This window comes from Dysidea avara, chromosome 6 (assembly GCF_963678975.1).
Source record: "Dysidea avara chromosome 6, odDysAvar1.4, whole genome shotgun sequence".
Lineage (NCBI taxonomy): Eukaryota > Metazoa > Porifera > Demospongiae > Dictyoceratida > Dysideidae > Dysidea > Dysidea avara.
Window position 1 is genome coordinate 3,902,545 of NC_089277.1, and position 17,912 is coordinate 3,920,456.

Consider the following 17,912-nt stretch of genomic DNA (forward strand, 5'->3'; position numbering starts at 1 on the left):
GCATGTTACAATATCCAGCCTTTTGGAAAGGGAAACTCGGGCCACTCCAATAGCGGGCAGTCCATTTCCATTATAAGATTGGCAACTTTTCAAGCCATTGTTTGCCTGGCACAACCATAAAAAAGCTGCATATAAAGTAGCTATGAAATAGATTAAGGTATCTTCCTAACACGTGAAGTTACGCAATAGCACACCTAGCTATAGGTATTATTTCTGTTGTTCCACTGACTAAGAGTGTATCATTGATGGAATAGGAACCAAGGATGGTGATAAAGATCAAGTACAGCTCAGAGTAACACATTTGTCAGGGTTCAATATCATTTGCCACTGTTTAATCCATTCTAGTTTAAGTCTTGTTGTAAATGATTGTGATCTTCAGGTGTTTGATAACTCTGTATAAAGGTCGCTATTGTACCTTCCTAATGCACCTATCAATGTATTCCCCCCCCTCGGGAATATATGGGGTTATAGTGGAGATTTGACACGGCCGAATAACACGTTTTCAACACATGCAGTGGATAAGTGGTGGTTACTCTTACTATTCCCATGTCGTCGGCTCAAGTGGTCCATCCTACGATACCCACACACTCACCCAGACTAATGGATAATGATTAATGCATTAAAACTAGACAATACAAGTACAACAGCAGTAAAAGTATAAAAACAAAAAGAAACATATCGTAGTGTAAGAGTCAATATGTACAAACTGATGATTAAAAACTGTGAAGTGATACGTGCCCAATGGTTGATGATGAGAATGTCAAATCAGTATGATAAGGTGGTGATCTTCATTGTGATTGTGATACACTGTGAGCAATGGTGACATCTACATGTTGAGATGATACTATAGCCTGTAGGTCAAAACATGTTAATACAAAAAGTAAGATTTACTATCCAGGTATCCTGAAATAAAATTATTCTGGACACTGTATAATATGCTGTATAATATTTTGCTGAAAATTTTTGTAAAATTTTCTATTTGAAACAAGTTGAGCCAGGCACCATGCAAACATATCTAACTGGAGTTAATAAAGTAATTTATATTTTGTAATTGATGAAATATTTTGTAATTCTGTAATTACATTGCTAAACACTGCTAAGGAGGCATACCTCAAACAAAACACTTTAACCCACTAATAATGCACAGAAGTATCTTCTTAACTGTTTTATAGGTTGCCTATAAATCATTTTCTTACGCAAATTCTTCAGGCAAAGCCTCAAAGCTGCTCTTCATTTTCGTTCGCATATGTATGGGCACGCCCCTTTTTAACTTGAAGGAATCCGTTATACCTGGTAGCCTAGGAAGCCAGCTGTGTTTTTTTTGGCCGTTTGACATTCGTAGAGCCCTTTGGGTAAGGCCTTCATTTTGAACTTGTTTCACCCATACTGGGACATATTAGCCACCCTAAACCATAGCTTACTTGCCCAGAAGTTTAATACAGGTTCTATAGGGCCATTGTTTATCACATAAAGGCTGTTTTTAGTGAACAAAGTTTTGTTCATGTGGGTGCAGAAAGACAAAGCAAATATACAAACAAACAAAACATACTGATACATACAAGCACACACATATTTTTAGGAAAACAATGGACCTTATCCATAATGGCATCAAAATTGACAAAATGGCCATGTTTAGTGTGAGCACCAGTGTTGGGAGTATAAGTAACGCGTTACGTAATATTATTACTTTTGTGGTAACAAAGTAATATAACGCAAGCTACTTTACTTACAAATGTAATGCGTTACCTAAGTAATATAGTTACTGTAACGAGTCTAATATTACGTAATATTGTTTTTTAGTAACGAAGTTACTGATCTCGTTAGTAATCCACTGCGTAACGCCTAGCCACAACGAAGTAATGAAGCCTACTGAATGAAGCTTATTCATCAGCTTCTTACTTATATCAAGACTTGCACATTGTCCAACAACGCAATCATGTCACGTGATAAGGTGGTAGTTTCACATGTGACAGCTTAAGGCTGTGGACACAAAGTAATATAATATGTAATATTATTACAGTTACTTTATTTTGTGGGTAATATGTAACTGTAACTAAATAGTTCAGTTGCAAGTAATATGTAATATGTAACTAGTTACTTTTACAAAGTAACTTGCCCAACACTGGTGAGCACTTCATATGTAATCACTAAAAAGAGCATTTTTTGCGGATTTCACGACATGGAACTATTGGATAATAAAGGTAAAAGGCTAGTTAGCGTGATGTGGTGATCCGATAAAGTCCACCATACGAAACCAGACTTAAGTTTTAGTACACAAAACCACATGCATTTGTCTTGTAATTAAGTATGTATGCCTCACCTTGCCCTTTGCTGCAGTATGTAAAATGTTAACATAGCGAACCGCCATCTCTCCCAACACCCATATCAATCTGTGTAATTCAATCACCTTCTTTGTCCTTTAATAGCAGGAAATGCTATAGGAATCCTTTAGTTGCTTTCTGGTATGCGTGTGTTTATCTAGGTATTCATGTAGGCACTCGTACTGTTTCCACACAAGTTAGTATTTTTGTTTGACAGAAGCTTGGTTGGCTTTGATTATCCAAACTTTTTACATGTCTTGGTTCCAAGGGATATATGGCTTTACATGTGGTAGTGTTGCATCATACAGCACTGCTAATGTGGATGCTGTATGCTGTCTGTAAAAGTGTAGCTCAAGGTCATCACATTAGCTTATTTCTGAATAGCCGAGAAATGGCTGATATAATTTTATCAAGCTGGAGATTTGTAAATTGCAAAAAATAAACAAATCAAAATAAAATCTTGAGATGCATTCACCATGTAGAGACGCTACGTGCAATCTTCTAAGTCTAAGAAGTGTTGCTTCAACCTTGACTGAAGCTACAACAAAGCCCAAAGAAGCTCATACAATGGAATCTTGCAATTTTGGTGTTATACAGCTTCTTTGGTATATGGAGTTGCTGCCAATAGTGTAATAGTGAAGAGAACTTTGAATATTTTCAAGGTTTAGGGTGATTGGTGATCTGGAATACTGGCTTACTCATGGACACATGGAAGGACTCAGTAAGCATGGCCATGTAGATTTTAGCTCAAAAAGTGGATAACTTTTGTTGTACGTAAGTGAAACAAAAATTAATATATGAAGAATAATAATATGAAGATGAACAAAATGGCAAATTCAGTTGTCCCAGATACACATACTGTTTCTTTTTCACTCGATACTTACTAGTGGACCAATACTCATTGCAAATAACCACCAGAGGATAGTTTTGAGTTGGACGATGTGGTTTTTAGGCGTGCATTCTAGTATTTTTGCAAAAACATGGGTGATCCCTATTATGAACCCACAATCGTGGCTCATGATAAACCTCTGTTCTTCTAACTAAATTGTAGAGCTGAAACAAATACTAGTACTCGACAAGTACTCGTTAAGGAATTTGGTATTGGGATATATAGTAAAATTGGTACTTGAGTACTTCTTAAGATCATGTGACCCAGCTCACATGATGCAGGGAGTGACACTATGAATACTGTAGAGTTTGGTTGACATAATTTTTTTTTTGTCAGGGACACTAACATTAGTACAGTGTGTGTATCATTGCTATTATGTAAGCTGTGTAAAGTTGGTACAAAACATGTCAAATGGGTATGACTGCATGTATAAGTACTCTATAGTTACTAGAGAGTACTCGAATACTAAAAACCATGATCATTTCAGCCCTACTAAGTTGTATGTACAACTCACATTACTATCAGAAAGGCTAACTGACACAGGCTCCACACTGTAGTTCTCCACAAGTTCAAAATACTAAAGATAGAAATAAAACAACAATGTATTACATGTCAGTTAGTGACATAAAGTGTATCATGTTCACTAATGTATTAGTTTAGTGTTTATTAGTCACTATATATATCCCACTGGGGACCACATGTTGTAGGATGATGACATCACAACTCTATTGTGCCTGTTGAATGCTGAAAATATCTCAGACTAGGAGGTGACTTGATCCCTACACAACGTATACTCTAGGCAAGTACCCAATAAGGAGCCACATAGCCCAGGATACCGTTGTATTCAAACTATACTACAGTACAGTTCAGTGGATTGTGCTCACTTGTGAAAGTATTCCACAAAATATAAAAGCTCAAAATCCACTGTATTACCTGTATACTGTACTTCTCACACATCACAAAGTTGTGTATACTAACTACCCCACCAGGGACCTACAAGATGAAGGCCTGTATCTCACCTCAGTCTCCTTGTTGCTAGCAGCAACAGGTTCCGGGTAGTTACTGACAACAGGAAGACTATGATAGTTCTTCAGCTGTGGTGGAGGTAAAGGAGAGCAAAAGTCAAGAGGGACGATACATCCTTGAGGAGCTCTCCCATCCCATCCTTCTGGTGGTACATCATCAGTGGAAATCACACCACTTGTTGTTTGCACACAGAGATTTGTTGTTGTAGGCTGTAGTGGTAGAAATAAAACAACCACTGTATACCTCTAAACTAAACATGCCAGTCAAATTTTATACTCATAAATCAATTATTCATTAATACACTGTACACAGTTAATTACTCTAATAGAACATACACCTGTTGACAAAACACTCTAATAGAACAGTCAATTTGATATTTGGATGAAGTTTGGATATTCAACTCTCCACTATATGTTGTTGGTTTATTCATACAAAATACTGAACTCAGAAAAATGATTTACATGTACAACGAGAGCTGCAATGATTATTTTTAACAAGCAAACACTTATTACACCGCCATTCCACATGTATCATCAAGACATCATGAAGGCTTTGGAGTTTGACATACACAATACATTAAATCACAGGATTCTCTGAGTTTCTTCAAAGTCCTGCACCATGGGCAGGTACCAAACACTAACACTTTTTAGTGTTTTTGTATTCGCAATATTTTTTTCAAGACTTCGATGTTTTCTTTTTCTGTTATGAGTTCTCTCACTGTGCATGTGCCTTTTTCAAAACGTCCATACTTTTTATTGATATGGTAGAAACTGCCATTTGGCAACTAATCTGATTATTGGTTCATTTCTAGTGAATACAGTACACATTCAAAGAGATTGTTCAATTATAGCAATTTAACAGGGACAAATGTTCCTCATCTCCTGGATGATACTTCTCAATTTGTACAATATTTCACAATATTTGATTTCAACAATTCTTGAAACAGGGTATAAATACCACTGCTACATGTTTTTGCATTCTTCAATTCCATTTGTTTTATATTTTTTCTAGCATGTTAACTACTTCATTTGGAAACCCTGATAGTGGTTTGTTTACATGATGTAAATCTCTCACGTGAAGCCTCTCATGTGAAGCCTTAGCAAGCCAGATTTGTATGCCTTGGGTCACAAAATGTGTGAAGTGTTAGTAACGGCTTCCTACTTATATGGTAATACAGTTGCAGTGAAGCCTTAGGAAGACAGATTTGTGTGCTTTTTGTTAACAAAGTGTTACTAATGACATCCAATGCAATTAATATAGTAGTTAATGTGAAGCCTTAGTAAGCCAGACTTGTCTACAAAATGTGCAATGGTTTTGGCTGGCTGTCAGCTAGTGTCTGTACACATTGTCTGTACAGCCAGTGTCTGTAACTGGACATGGAGGTTACAACAACCATTTCCTAATGTTTGCCTATTTGCAGTTGAAATCAGATAAAGTGTATTCAAATGTATTATAACCTTGAGAACTACTGTAAGCAGGATTGGGAAAAAGTTTCACAGTTTCAAAGCAAATCGTGAAAGTTTCACAGTTTCAAAGCAAATCGTGAAAGTTTCCCTTGAAATAATTTACTATTTGTTAACAATTTTAAGCTATACCGCAAAAGTTTTACCACGAATTGTCTTGGTCTAAGCCTTACCCACAAACTTTTGCCCTGTGAAACTTTTCCTGTTATGGTAGCTCAAATGTATTGTAGCCTTGGGAATTTGTATGTTTGTAATTATTACACATTTGAACTGGTCCAACTAGGTTACAATGTATTTGAGCTAGTTCCCAAGATTACAAATACATTTGAGCTACTATTGGTAAACAATATAATAATTACTACAACTAGTCCTCACATTTTCAATGTTTGTTTCACTCTCCTCTTCGGCCCTACCACTGTTCTCCATGTTAATAGCTTTAAAAAAAACACAGACAATAAAATAACTACTCACACATTCAAAAAAAAAAATCATGTTTACCTCATAGGCCTACTGGGTTTCAAGAAACTGGCCAAACATAGTAAATGCTCGTGGATCTATAAACCACAAAGGTTTTCTGCCAAATTTTGGTGGTGAAACTTTTCCACCTTAAACAATTTGGTATAACAAACTGTGTATTAATTGTAGATGTGGTAAGTAAGTTATCATGTGTTTCATCATAATTTTAAGCTATGTATCCAGTGATTTGTTTTTGCTCATGATGAAAGTTTCACAGTTTGTTGACAATCTGCAAAACCTTTTCCAGTTACAATATACAGTACTACACTATCATATACACTGTCTTACACAAGGAGGTCACAGTTGGTGCAACAATAAGTCTCACTAAACTAGAACCACACTTTGAGCTATGGTGATGCAATATTGCAATAGCTAGGTTTAAGGCACAGTTCAGTACCAGCTATGATATATAACAAGCCTAGGAAACTGGTAAACAACATGACTACATTGTTAATTGAACATATTCTGTTTCTGTGATCATAAAATAGGCAAAAATGCTATATGTATCCCTCTAAAAAGTGAGGTCTATTGTTACCACCTTAACACATTTGTAACATATATATACATACCTTTTGTATCAAGCAAGTTCCAACCAGCCAACACCAGCAAAATCAATAGCTACACTCTGAACACAGTGTTTCTGTTGAAATACTTGTGACTAATGGGCTGGTCATTTTATAGCCAACCAGTATGGTTTCACTGTGTTGAAACTTTGAAAAACCACAACTTCAACACAGTGAAACCATACTGGTCACTTACAGAAGCCATACAGACGGTAACTCATTGCCAATGGCAACTGGTCAGACGGTAACTCATTGCCAATGGCAACTGGTCACTTACAGAAGCCATATACCGTGGCTCATTGCCAACTGGCTGTTAATACATTACCAACTTAGAATAGAAGGGGAGGGGAATTTCCCCTACTCTGGCCTGTTTTGGGCCCCAGTAAAAATACATTTGGTGTAGTGTAAGGGCCTAAGGGCCCCACTTTTAATATTTTCTACCCCTTGTCCCCTGTTGGCAGGTAGGTATAAACAGTGTACCTGGGGACTGAGGACCGGACTTTTCATAGACATACTTAGCAATGTTTATACATGACTATATACTTGTACTAGATATTGTACCTTTGCAAGTCATGGTAGATAGTCTTGCAGTCAGACCACTCTTTCTCTGCCACTGTACCTTGCACAAGGCCTGAATAACAAGTGCCTAGGGCCAGCTGGACTGGACTGCTTAGCATAGGTCACCCATTCTTCACTGTGACACCTCCTGCAAACAGTGGTATTAATCAAGGGAATGGCTTCACCTTCGTATGCCACATGACACATGAAGCAAGGGCAAAGTCTATTTGTCAAGTTACTGGTTAACATCTTCACTAAAGCTATTTCCCTGGAATACTTGCTTACACAAAGTCTCTCAACTTTAGTAGCTAGGCAACTTATTAGACTAGTGTGGTCATTGTGCAGCACAAGTGGCCTAATGCAGTTAGTTGCAGATCCCTTTTCAGACTGGCACTTATAATTTCTAATGACAGAGAAAAGGTGGATTGGCTTTGGGAGACTAACTGCTGTGGGTTGCAGAGGAATCCGGTACAAGTACAGAATTCATAAAGATCGGGAAGTACATAAATTTCACAAACAGTTGGGTCCCAGCGTCCTGGGACCCCGGGTCCACTGTTTATACCGACCATCTGGTGGCCTTGCCAGTGTGCTAGAACTGATAAATTTGTCTAGTCAACTCCCACCTAATCCCACAAAACCACACTGGCAGGGCCACCAGGGTAAAGAGTTAGAGAATGAAAGTGGACCCCAAACAGGAAAGATGGTTCCAGTTATCCCCACCCCCTTTTTAGGTGGCCTGGTATGCGCCCTGCACACTAGATTCTAGAGTGAAGACTTCCAAAAACAAATATTAGTCAAAATCCTCTATCAAATGAAAGTAAAAAATGAAGAAGTACAGTATTCAGCAGGGGAAAGGAACACACTACCAATTTCATCCCTGCTAACTAAGTGTGCATTCCTTACTTAAGTTACTTTGTTAGTCTGTGTAATAATGTAAGGAATCCTGCTCGACAGTGTAAGGATTTACACCTTTATTGTAGCTGTAAGGATTTATGACCAGAATAGAAGTGCTGTCTTGGCTGCTCTAATACCTCATATATAACACTGGGTCACCTGTGTGCAGCAGGTGCTTGGAGTCAGTACAGACAAATCCTCCTGGGGCAGGACTAGTAAGGCTGTACCATGTCTCACAGGTGAAGGTGTGGGTACCCTAAGCTGAAGGTCCCCATTTTAACAACTCGATAAGTAAAGTTTCTTGCTCAACGAAACACACACACACACACACACACACACACACATGCACACATTACACTCACAGCTCATTTGAAATAACTCGCAAGCTTTCATTTAAAAGGTGATATGACAGACCAACATATAATACCAATATATACGTGTGCCAAGTGAAGGAGTGGAATTTTAATTAGAAGTGTACCGATAATCGGATCGGCTAAATATTGGCCACCGATATAGTAATTTTTACCAATATCGGTACTGGTACAGAACAGCAGGAGGACTGATATCACTATGATATTTATACAGTAGCAACAGTTATGTACATAAACAGATTATATATTGGCAAGAGTTCATAATATTTGTATGGTGGGGTCCCGTACAAATTATATTATGAACTCTTGGCTCCACTAAACAATTACACACTATTATACAGTGTATATGTGAATGACAAACTTCAAGGCTTGGGTAAAGTGTTTGTGAAAATGTTCTAGAGGATTAGGTCACAAAATGAAAGCACTGAAGTTCTTAACTATAGAAATGTTCATGAGCTCAGTAAAACAAAATTTAATTCTTAGAGAATTTCAAGCTAGCTATATATAGCAAATGTTATTACCACAAATTACTCACATAGAAACTTACTATTTGATAGCCCATCTCATCTGTGGTCCTAGTATTCTCCTCCATTACTCCTCCATGATGTCTTCTTGCACTGTAATAAAACAATGACAACTATTAACACTATGCACAGTTAGACATACAAAGAGGTTTCTGAAGTTTATTTCCAAATAACGGTTAAGTTTTACTTTACATGAAAACCAGGTGGCCAGGAGAGGATTTCAGGAAACCTCTTTTAAAATAGAGCTGAAGCAAATAGTGCAAGTACTACTGTAGACTTTTGAACTCGCAGCATTGACCCTGCATCAGTAACTCTGTTCTATTACTTGAAACCACCTTTACAAAAAATCCTGGCTATGGGGGCTTACAGGTATCAATTAAAGATTATACATACAAATGTCAGGGATGAAAAGGCAGACGTTACCATACTGATAATATAACTTTCAGAAGATTTGAGTCTTAACCTTCATGGTACCCAATCTCACGTGAACAGTCAATGATCTCTTTATCAGGTCATTCCCCCCCCCCCAACACAATAAAAAAGATCTACAAGACTAACTATTATCACACTACACCAGTAACTATGTGATGTGTGAGGTGATAGTTGTGAGGTCCGGAGAAGATATTATCCATGTCAGTATTATGATCTGACTCTTACCTAGCTATATATATTGAGGTTCTGGTTGTCTGTGTATCCGGGTCAGTGTAGGGTATCTGGCTTTATATATTTACGTTTTACGCATTCTTTTTCAGGTGTCATCATCGCAGTAGATAACACTGTTTTTCTCAACTCTGAAAACAACAAAAGAACAACCAATACAGTCTGGATGGCGAGGCTAGCATCTGACATGAGGGATCCGGGAATTGGTCACTCGTCATGCAGTTGCTACACGTGTTTTGACACACATTTACTGATTTACCCACCTGTTTGCAAAAATTCTACTTGTTCCGTACAACATCAAAGACCCACTGTTGTGGTAATACAACTAAGCCACGACCAGTGTACTGTACTCAGTATGTGAGTTATAATCTACCCAATAGACACGAGACATGTACATTTGTCATTTTTTGTTGTTGTGATAACACCTGATGTCACAGTAGTTATGTAATCACTTCTGCGGGGAGGAAATATACGCATGCACAAGTTTATTTCACCTGAGGTTTGCTAAACTATCTTTCTAAATGTGACCATGTTATCTGAAACAAGGAAGAGAGTAGTGTAAGAGATATTAAAGATTAGTTGGATACTTGCTGGGTGAATTACCTATATAATATTTTAACCACAGAATAGCTTCATGCCAGAGCACCAATATTGTTGTGTGCACATGTATACCAGAAGCCATACGCATTGCTGACCACAGCATGCTTGAAGCTAATATAGTAGTGGGGGAGAGTGTCCTACTATCAATATAACCTGTACAAACAATATAGCCTGTGTAAGTATAAATTGACACTGCATGTTTTCACCAGTTTTGAATCGAACAGTAGTCACTTCAGTTAGCTAGTCAGCCCTGAGAAGATCCCGAAGAACCAGCCTAGCTCCTTCCTGAGAAGTGCCTGCAATACAGCCCTGTGGACAGCTTGCTAACTCAATAGATATGGTAGTGAGACTAAGGAAAACATAGAAAGGCGGCTGCCTCATGTATTATTAGCAAGAATATGATGGGGTTGTGTAGTAGCAATTTAAGCATACTATTCAAGCTTTTCAAATATATCACTATTGGGTATGTACCCAGGGGCGGATCTATAGGATTTCTCCAAGGGGTTGGGGCCAAGCTGGACAGGGACATAGGATGGGTAACACTTTAAGACAATACAGTGGAACCCCTTTTAATGGACACCCCTGAATGGTGGACAGCCTCTTTATAATGGACAATTAATAAAGTCCCAAATTGAACTTCCAATACTGTGTGTATTAACGCCCCCTCCATAGCGGACACCTCTCTATTCTGTAAACCAGACACTGCACAATTCCCAGACATGGCAAGCACTACAGTACAACACAAGCAACAAAGGTTCATTGCCACAATCAATCACTACATAATTTGCACTGTCTCTGTAACTATTGCCTATTCTACAAAGTGCGAGACAAAGCGCTGAAGTTACAAGAAGCCCGCATATACAAGTACTGCTGTTAATGTTCTTACCCAGATAGTATCTCATGAACTGCACTACAGGATAAACTAAATAATCTGTAATAGCCAACCATCTTGATAACTGTAATCAAATATGAGAGCATGTATAACATTTTTGTGGTGCTTAATTGTCTGGGTAGTGTAGTAGTGGCCACACACCATAGGTAACCCATGCTCAATAACATCACTTCCAGAGGATCCAACACGCACATGTGATCGCATGTTTTGTACAGGGAAGCTATTTTGTGGGGTTGTCAACGAAAACTATGCACCGATTGAACTCTTTTCTTATGCTTAATTTAACGGTGCGATCAATCCCATTCAACTCCAGTGGTTAAGTTTCGATATACACAGCCTATTGGAGGAACCGTCACGCGATGAATAACTAACCGTGCGAAATCAAGCCAAGCAGCAAGTTGGGAAGACAAAACCAGTGAAAACCAACTGCACAAGTGTCTAAGTAGTTTTGCAGTTCACCAAATCTTGCCTACGGATTGATTTTCTGCAAATTTGCCATTTGAAGAATGCGAATTCTTTTTACAGCGCTTAGTACGTGTGAGACCTCCTCTGCATCACTTCTGTTGCTGACAATAACTGGTTCACATGCAGAGTTGGGGTAACTAGTTACTTTTACAGTAACTAGTATTATAACTAGTTACATGCTTTGTAACTAGTAACTTGTAACTATAAATAATTATGCTTTAAAAGCAAGAACCCTTCAATTTTTGTGCCATATTTGCTACAGCCACCTTAAGTATACAGATTCTGTGTACTGTTTTCTATGATTCAGCTTGAGTAACAGATGTAAAATTGACTTGAAATAGCCACAGAATTGTAATTTTAAGTGCACATATGTATGTTGATGCATTTCTGAGCAAAATTCATGTTACAAAAGCTAAAAACAAGTTATAATTTACACTACAAAAGTAACTAGTAACTAAAGTACTTAGTTACATTATAAGAAATAACTGCAACTAAGTCCCATGGATAAAAGTTAACTAGTAACTAGTTACTTTTCTGAAGTAACTACCCCACCTGGTACCATAACCCAACTTAATCCACCACTTGGTCTAGTCTCATGCATCAATTATAAAATTTTAGAAAACCACTTAAATAAGGACACCTCCATATTAAAGGGCACATTTCATTTCCCAAATGGTGCCCATCTTAGAGGGATTCCACTGTATCACTTATTAAACTATTATGTACAGACTCACTCACCACATTGTACTTAGGTTTGTGAGCAGAGTTCAGGGTGGTTTTAGTTTGGACAAAGCACTATCCTGTGAGATACAGTATATATTGTGCTACACCAAGGGATGAAAACTGACGGATGGAAGGCGGATGAGCATTCTCATGACAACTTGACATATTTCTGTGGAACACAACCATTAATGATTTTACTAGAAATGTATGACAACATACATACAAACATGACATCCTGGAATTTCAATCAAGTTTACTGTACTTTACAATGAGAAAAAAATAGAACACTTCATATACACTGCTTGAACTTGTATTTGTAAGTTTTTTTTGGATTGGACAATCTTGGAGTTTAACATGCTAGCTACATTATTCAGCATCAGCCATCAAGGAATTTTTATCTTTTGCTACCATCAACAGTGATAAAGTGATTAAAATAAACATCCAGAGAGAGACAGCTACAACTAGGTCACAATTACAAGTCTCAATACATAATCCATAAATAGCATATATGGCATATTCCCCAGACCAGCTGGTTAGGCTAAAGCAATAGTAGTAAAGTTCCTTACATAAGGACACCACAACATTAAAAGAACAGTAGCAATCATCACCCAGGCAGTGAACCTGGTACCTACCACAAGGATTTCAACTTCCTGTCTCCCAGTTATTTACAGCATACAAATATGTAAGTCTTAGCAGTCGATTTGTAAAATCTTGAAATCTTTCACTCTAGAATTCCACAGAATTCTCAGAAATTAAACAAAGGGTATTTTCTGCTTTCGAATGCAGTGAATTAGCAAGAAAATAAGCTCCCATGTGAATACATAGTAGTGTCATATGATGCACAGTACATAATAGTGTCATATGATGCACGGTACATAAGGTTGTGTGGTATGTAATATTTCAATTCTAGGTCAAGTGTGGGAATAGGTTGGCTTCCCACCATCTGTTCAGATTAGTGAACAACAACAGTGTCATATACCTGGACTACATTATTGTTATGCATACACAACAGAGTGGGTATATTCCTGAGCAAAAAAAAAAACTTCATCAGACTTTGTTAAGTGCTGTCCTGGGGCTAAATTTTCACACTCGGTTTAATTATACTTTTAGCTATCCCCCACTCTGGTTATTATTATTGGTCTTTATACTATGAGAAACATCTGTGAAAGTTGTTATCAGTTGTAATGTGCAGTGTGTCCATTTTTCTAAGTGTGACCAATAGTTACAGCCAACTGGTAGTGGTGACACAAACCCAACATGTAATGGTGTTACTATTGCATGCACCAGATGCAAAAGTAGGTGGGAGCAAGCACTATTTATCACATCACATTGTTGTTATGATAGTAAAACATTTGCAATGTAATCAAACACTGTTTTAATTAAATGTAACTTCCATTTCTGTGGTCACTGTGAAGGCATTTCATTTTGTGACCAAGATCTTTCTTTGTGTACGCAATTACTAGGGAACGCTTAACTCAGTTACGGGCTGAGGGGGAATTGATTGCTAAATTTCATCGATATAGTGGGGATTTGTTTTCACTAAAGAAATTCACTCAGGTAGCAAAAGTGTATTCTTTCAGTTTAGGAAGGAGTGTCTTGGGTGCTAGCTACTCATATATACTAGAAGCCACTTGCACCAACTCATCATTAGACCAACGCCATGCGACCATACAAATCCCCTCCTAGCCGGGGGTTTGCTAGTCGAGCTTGGTCGGGGCAGTACTTCCCAAGTAGATGGGGAATTGTAATCTTCAGTGATGCAAATCCCCACCTCAGCCCATATCTGTGGTAGTCGGGGATTACATCGATAGGTGCATAACTCCAAAGATAATATAGTACTTTGCAACGGTGACATCACTATGGACAATCCTCGTTACAGGTAGGAACTTTGAGTGTCGATATCTCACCAACTACACCGTTTCTTTTTGAATTTACCTATTCAGTATTAGATTAAGTGAGTGTCAAATCATGACAGTTTGCAGCCAGAACTTCTTTGCTATGGTTGTTCAGACATGGCACCAATATTTATAGTGGTGCTATTACTAAGGTTTGTGACAACTTACGAGAATATTTTAAGCATCAACTAAGTCCCCAATGACTGAAGATTTGTATGAAGGTTATATTTTGTGAAGCGAGGCTGATTCTGAGCCCATAACCAAGACCAATCAAACCCGTAACGAGGATCGTCTGTACATAAAACTATGAGTTCCTATGGAAATAACATCACTGTTGCAAATCTCTCCTTGTACTATATTAACTATGATAACTTCCAATGGAGGTGTGGTCATCAATTGTTATACATGTGTGGTTAGTACAGCTAATGGTGTGACAACATATTACAACTAGATGAATTAAAATTTGGAAATTTTAAAATGGGAATAGGGATCGCTGAAAAAAGCCACAAAACAAGAAGGGATCGCTGGGGTGGTAATGTAAACCACAAATCCCTATTTTGACTCTGTCATAAATCTTTAGTTACATGCTCTGTCATTTTGAAGTGAGTAGGGATTTGTGGTTTACATTACCACTGACAGAGAATCAAAATAGGGATTTGTGGTTTACATTACCACCCCAGCGATCCCTTCTTGTTTTGTGGCCTTTTTCAGCGATCCCTATTCCCATTTTAAAATTTCCAATTTTTAATTCATCTAGTTTGTGTACTTTTTAATTAATCCAGTAATGGATTATGAGATTTCTTTTATTGATAATAAAGACTGTTGTGAATAGTGTAATTTTGTATTCTGCATAGTAACACTGTCAACATTTCAGTACACACATGAAACTGATCAAATTGCAAAGTGCATGCAGACTGAGAGTCTCCTAATATGAGCTACAATTTACATTACTGGTGCCTTTAATAGCTGTCAAATTCAGTGCAAGGATTGTAGTTATACACGTGACTGCATTATTAGAGTATTTAAGTGACTGTTCTATTAGAGTATTTAATCTGGATAACCCGCCCACGTACAATAATCACGGAGTGGAAAAAACCACCTTTCAACAAAGTCATCAGCCCAGATTAAGCTTCCTGGCCTATACTGAGTTTAATAAAGACGGATTCTATTAGCCACAAGTAGCGCACACCAAAAACTTAACTCTGAGCGTGATCTTGTATGGCTTCTTGAGCGTAATGGAATTTGGGCAAGAAGAAACGGCCCAGTTTGGGCTGTTTCCATCCAAAAACGAAATCAAAAATAGGTCATGGACACGCACAATGATCCATTCAGCAAGCCTTACTACTTTTTATCCCAGGATTCTCCTTGTAAACTTCGCTATGCCTGTGAAAGAATAATATTATGAATAATAATAACAAACTGGCAAATTTCAGTGTTGTCTGAAATACACATACTGTTTCCTTTTCACTTGATACTTACTAGTGGACCTATACTCGTTGCAAAGAACCACCAGAGGGTTGTTTTGAGTTGAAGGATGCTTTTCAAGGTGGTTTTTAGGTGTGCGTTCTATTAGGATTTTTACAAAAAAACATGGGTGATCCCTATTATGAACACACTATCGTGGTTCATGATTACAGTACCACTACTAAAGCTTACACATGTGAGCTAAAATAATAATTATACTAAATGTACAGTCAAGTTGGAAGGGAGAAGCTGGGCAATGGAGGTGTGGGGGTTAAATTACAAGGGGGTGACACACAGACACTCACTGTAGGTAGATCTGCAACCACGGTAAAAGTCTAAGTCAAAGGTCACGGCCACCAAATTTGTGCCAAGTCAACAGTCAAGGGTAAAAATTTCCAACCCACAATCAAAAAGCACTGAAATATCGTCGCTAGGTCACCAATCAAAGATTGAAAAAGGTTCTTAGTTGGGGTTAAATTACAAGGGGGTGACATACAGGCACTCACTGTAGGTAGATCTGCAACCGCGGTAAAAGTCTAAGTCAAAGGTCACGGCCACCAAATTTGTGCCAAGTCAACAGTCAAGGGTAAAAATTTCCAACCCACAATCAAAAAGCGCTGAAATATCGTCGCTAGGTCACCGATCAAAGATTGAAAAAGGCTCTTAGTCACAGGTCAAAGCGAAATTTCGGCCGGTCAAGACTTACTTTGACCGCGGTCGCAGATCTCCCTACAGTGCGTACCTATGTGACATACCAAGGATGCACAACCATAGATAATATAGTATAGGGATTCACAACAGTGATGTCATTTCTGTAGGAACTAATAGTTTTATGTACGGACAATCCTTGTTACGGGTTTGATGGGTCTTGGTTACGGGCTCAGAATCAGCCTCACTTCACAAAATATAACCTTCATACAAATCATGTCATTGGGGACTTAGTTGCTGCTTAAAAATTTTTCGTATTTTGTCACAACCTTTAGTAATAGCGCCACAAAAATGATTGGTGCCACTCCTGAGCAACCATAGCGAAGAAGTTTCGGCTGCAAACCGCCGTGATTTGATAACACTCACTTAATCTAATAGTGAATAGGAAACTGTCAAGGTAAATTCAAGAAGAAATAAAGTATAGTTGGTGAGATATCGCCACTCAAAGTCCCTACCCGTAACGAGGATTGTCCGTAGTGACGTCACTGTTGCGAATCCCTACTTGTACTATATTATCCATGACACAACACGAAAACTACAAAAGCAATGTTCATCACAAAAATTAATATCTAACTTACGCACCTGACACCTTTCTTCTGTTGAAACCACTTGTTGACTAATGTGCAAGCTAATGTGTCACCACCTCCTTTATCTCCTAGACTGACTTCTTTGCGTCTCTCACAAGATATAATCCTGGTGGTGCTAAAAGCGGGAACGTACCCAACTCTTCGACCTTCCGAGTGCCAAGCATCCTCGCAGGCAACTCATTTGGCACTGCTTGGTCCCAGAGGTTTGGTCGCTCATAATTCACGTGACCGGATTGTCGTACATGATGAGCATTAGTTGGAATGACAAAACTGAACACTAATTTTGTTATTATTAATGGGCAGGCAGTGTTTACTGATTATACCCAAGGGGGGAAAATTACAGAGGGGGGATTACAAGGGGAACATATATACAATTAGCTATTTACAAATGATTAGTTAGCTACAAAATTTAATGTTATTAATATTTAGTGATTTCAAATAATGAGGTCGATAATGAGTTCCAATCAATAATAGTTCTTAATTGGGAAGTAGCTATTTTGATAACACTCAATACATTCTGCCTGGCCGAGAGCTAGATAGTGACCAGACCGTAGGGGAAGTAACTAACTGAAGATAGGGTAGCTACAGCATAGTCTTTTGAGTAAGGGGTCCATTGTTATGTCTGTTCCCTAGACAAAGTGTGGAATGTGTGTCCAGCTTCTCCATGACAGTAGTTTACTGGCTTCATTTTTGAGCTTCACTGGAAGCTTATGATATGCTGGTACAATCTCAGTCTAGTGAAGGCTTCAAGTTGATAAGCTTTTCCCACCCCAAGCTGGGTATGCAAAGATTT

At 38.1% G+C, this 17,912-nt stretch overlaps 1 protein-coding gene across 10 annotated transcripts; it reads right to left on the reverse strand.

The window, feature by feature from the left end:
• Positions 1 to 598: 598 nt before the first annotated feature.
• Positions 599 to 17,358, reverse strand: LOC136258874 (uncharacterized). Of its 10 annotated transcripts, XM_066052241.1 has the most exons (9): positions 17,115 to 17,358; positions 12,591 to 12,634; positions 12,481 to 12,542; positions 9,149 to 9,218; positions 7,340 to 7,484; positions 6,075 to 6,133; positions 4,230 to 4,445; positions 3,724 to 3,787; positions 599 to 859 (listed from the first exon to the last, which is right to left on the reverse strand). In XM_066052241.1, the coding sequence occupies exons 5-9, from the start codon at positions 7,350 to 7,352 to the stop codon at positions 789 to 791; spliced, it is 423 nt and encodes a 140-aa protein (XP_065908313.1). In that variant the 5' UTR covers positions 7,353 to 7,484; positions 9,149 to 9,218; positions 12,481 to 12,542; positions 12,591 to 12,634; positions 17,115 to 17,358; the 3' UTR covers positions 599 to 788. The 10 variants fall into 10 exon arrangements, with proteins under 10 accessions (XP_065908313.1, XP_065908312.1, XP_065908314.1 ...); XM_066052240.1 differs by having other exon boundaries at positions 12,481 to 12,634; XM_066052242.1 differs by lacking the exons at positions 12,481 to 12,542; positions 12,591 to 12,634.
• Between the last annotated feature and the right edge of the window lie 554 nt (positions 17,359 to 17,912).

Excerpts from the sequence above, each read along its gene's own strand:
- LOC136258874 (XM_066052238.1), bottom strand. The coding sequence starts at position 6,191 with ATGATTTTTTTTTTTGAATGTGTGAGTAGTTATTTTATTGTCTGTGTT. Across the intron at positions 4,446-6,074 it reads GTGAAACAAACATTGAAAAT|CCTACAACAACAAATCTCTG; the intron begins GTGAGGACTAGT and ends CTACCACTACAG. Across the intron at positions 3,788-4,229 it reads CTAGCAACAAGGAGACTGAG|TATTTTGAACTTGTGGAGAA; the intron begins GTGAGATACAGG and ends TTCTATCTTTAG.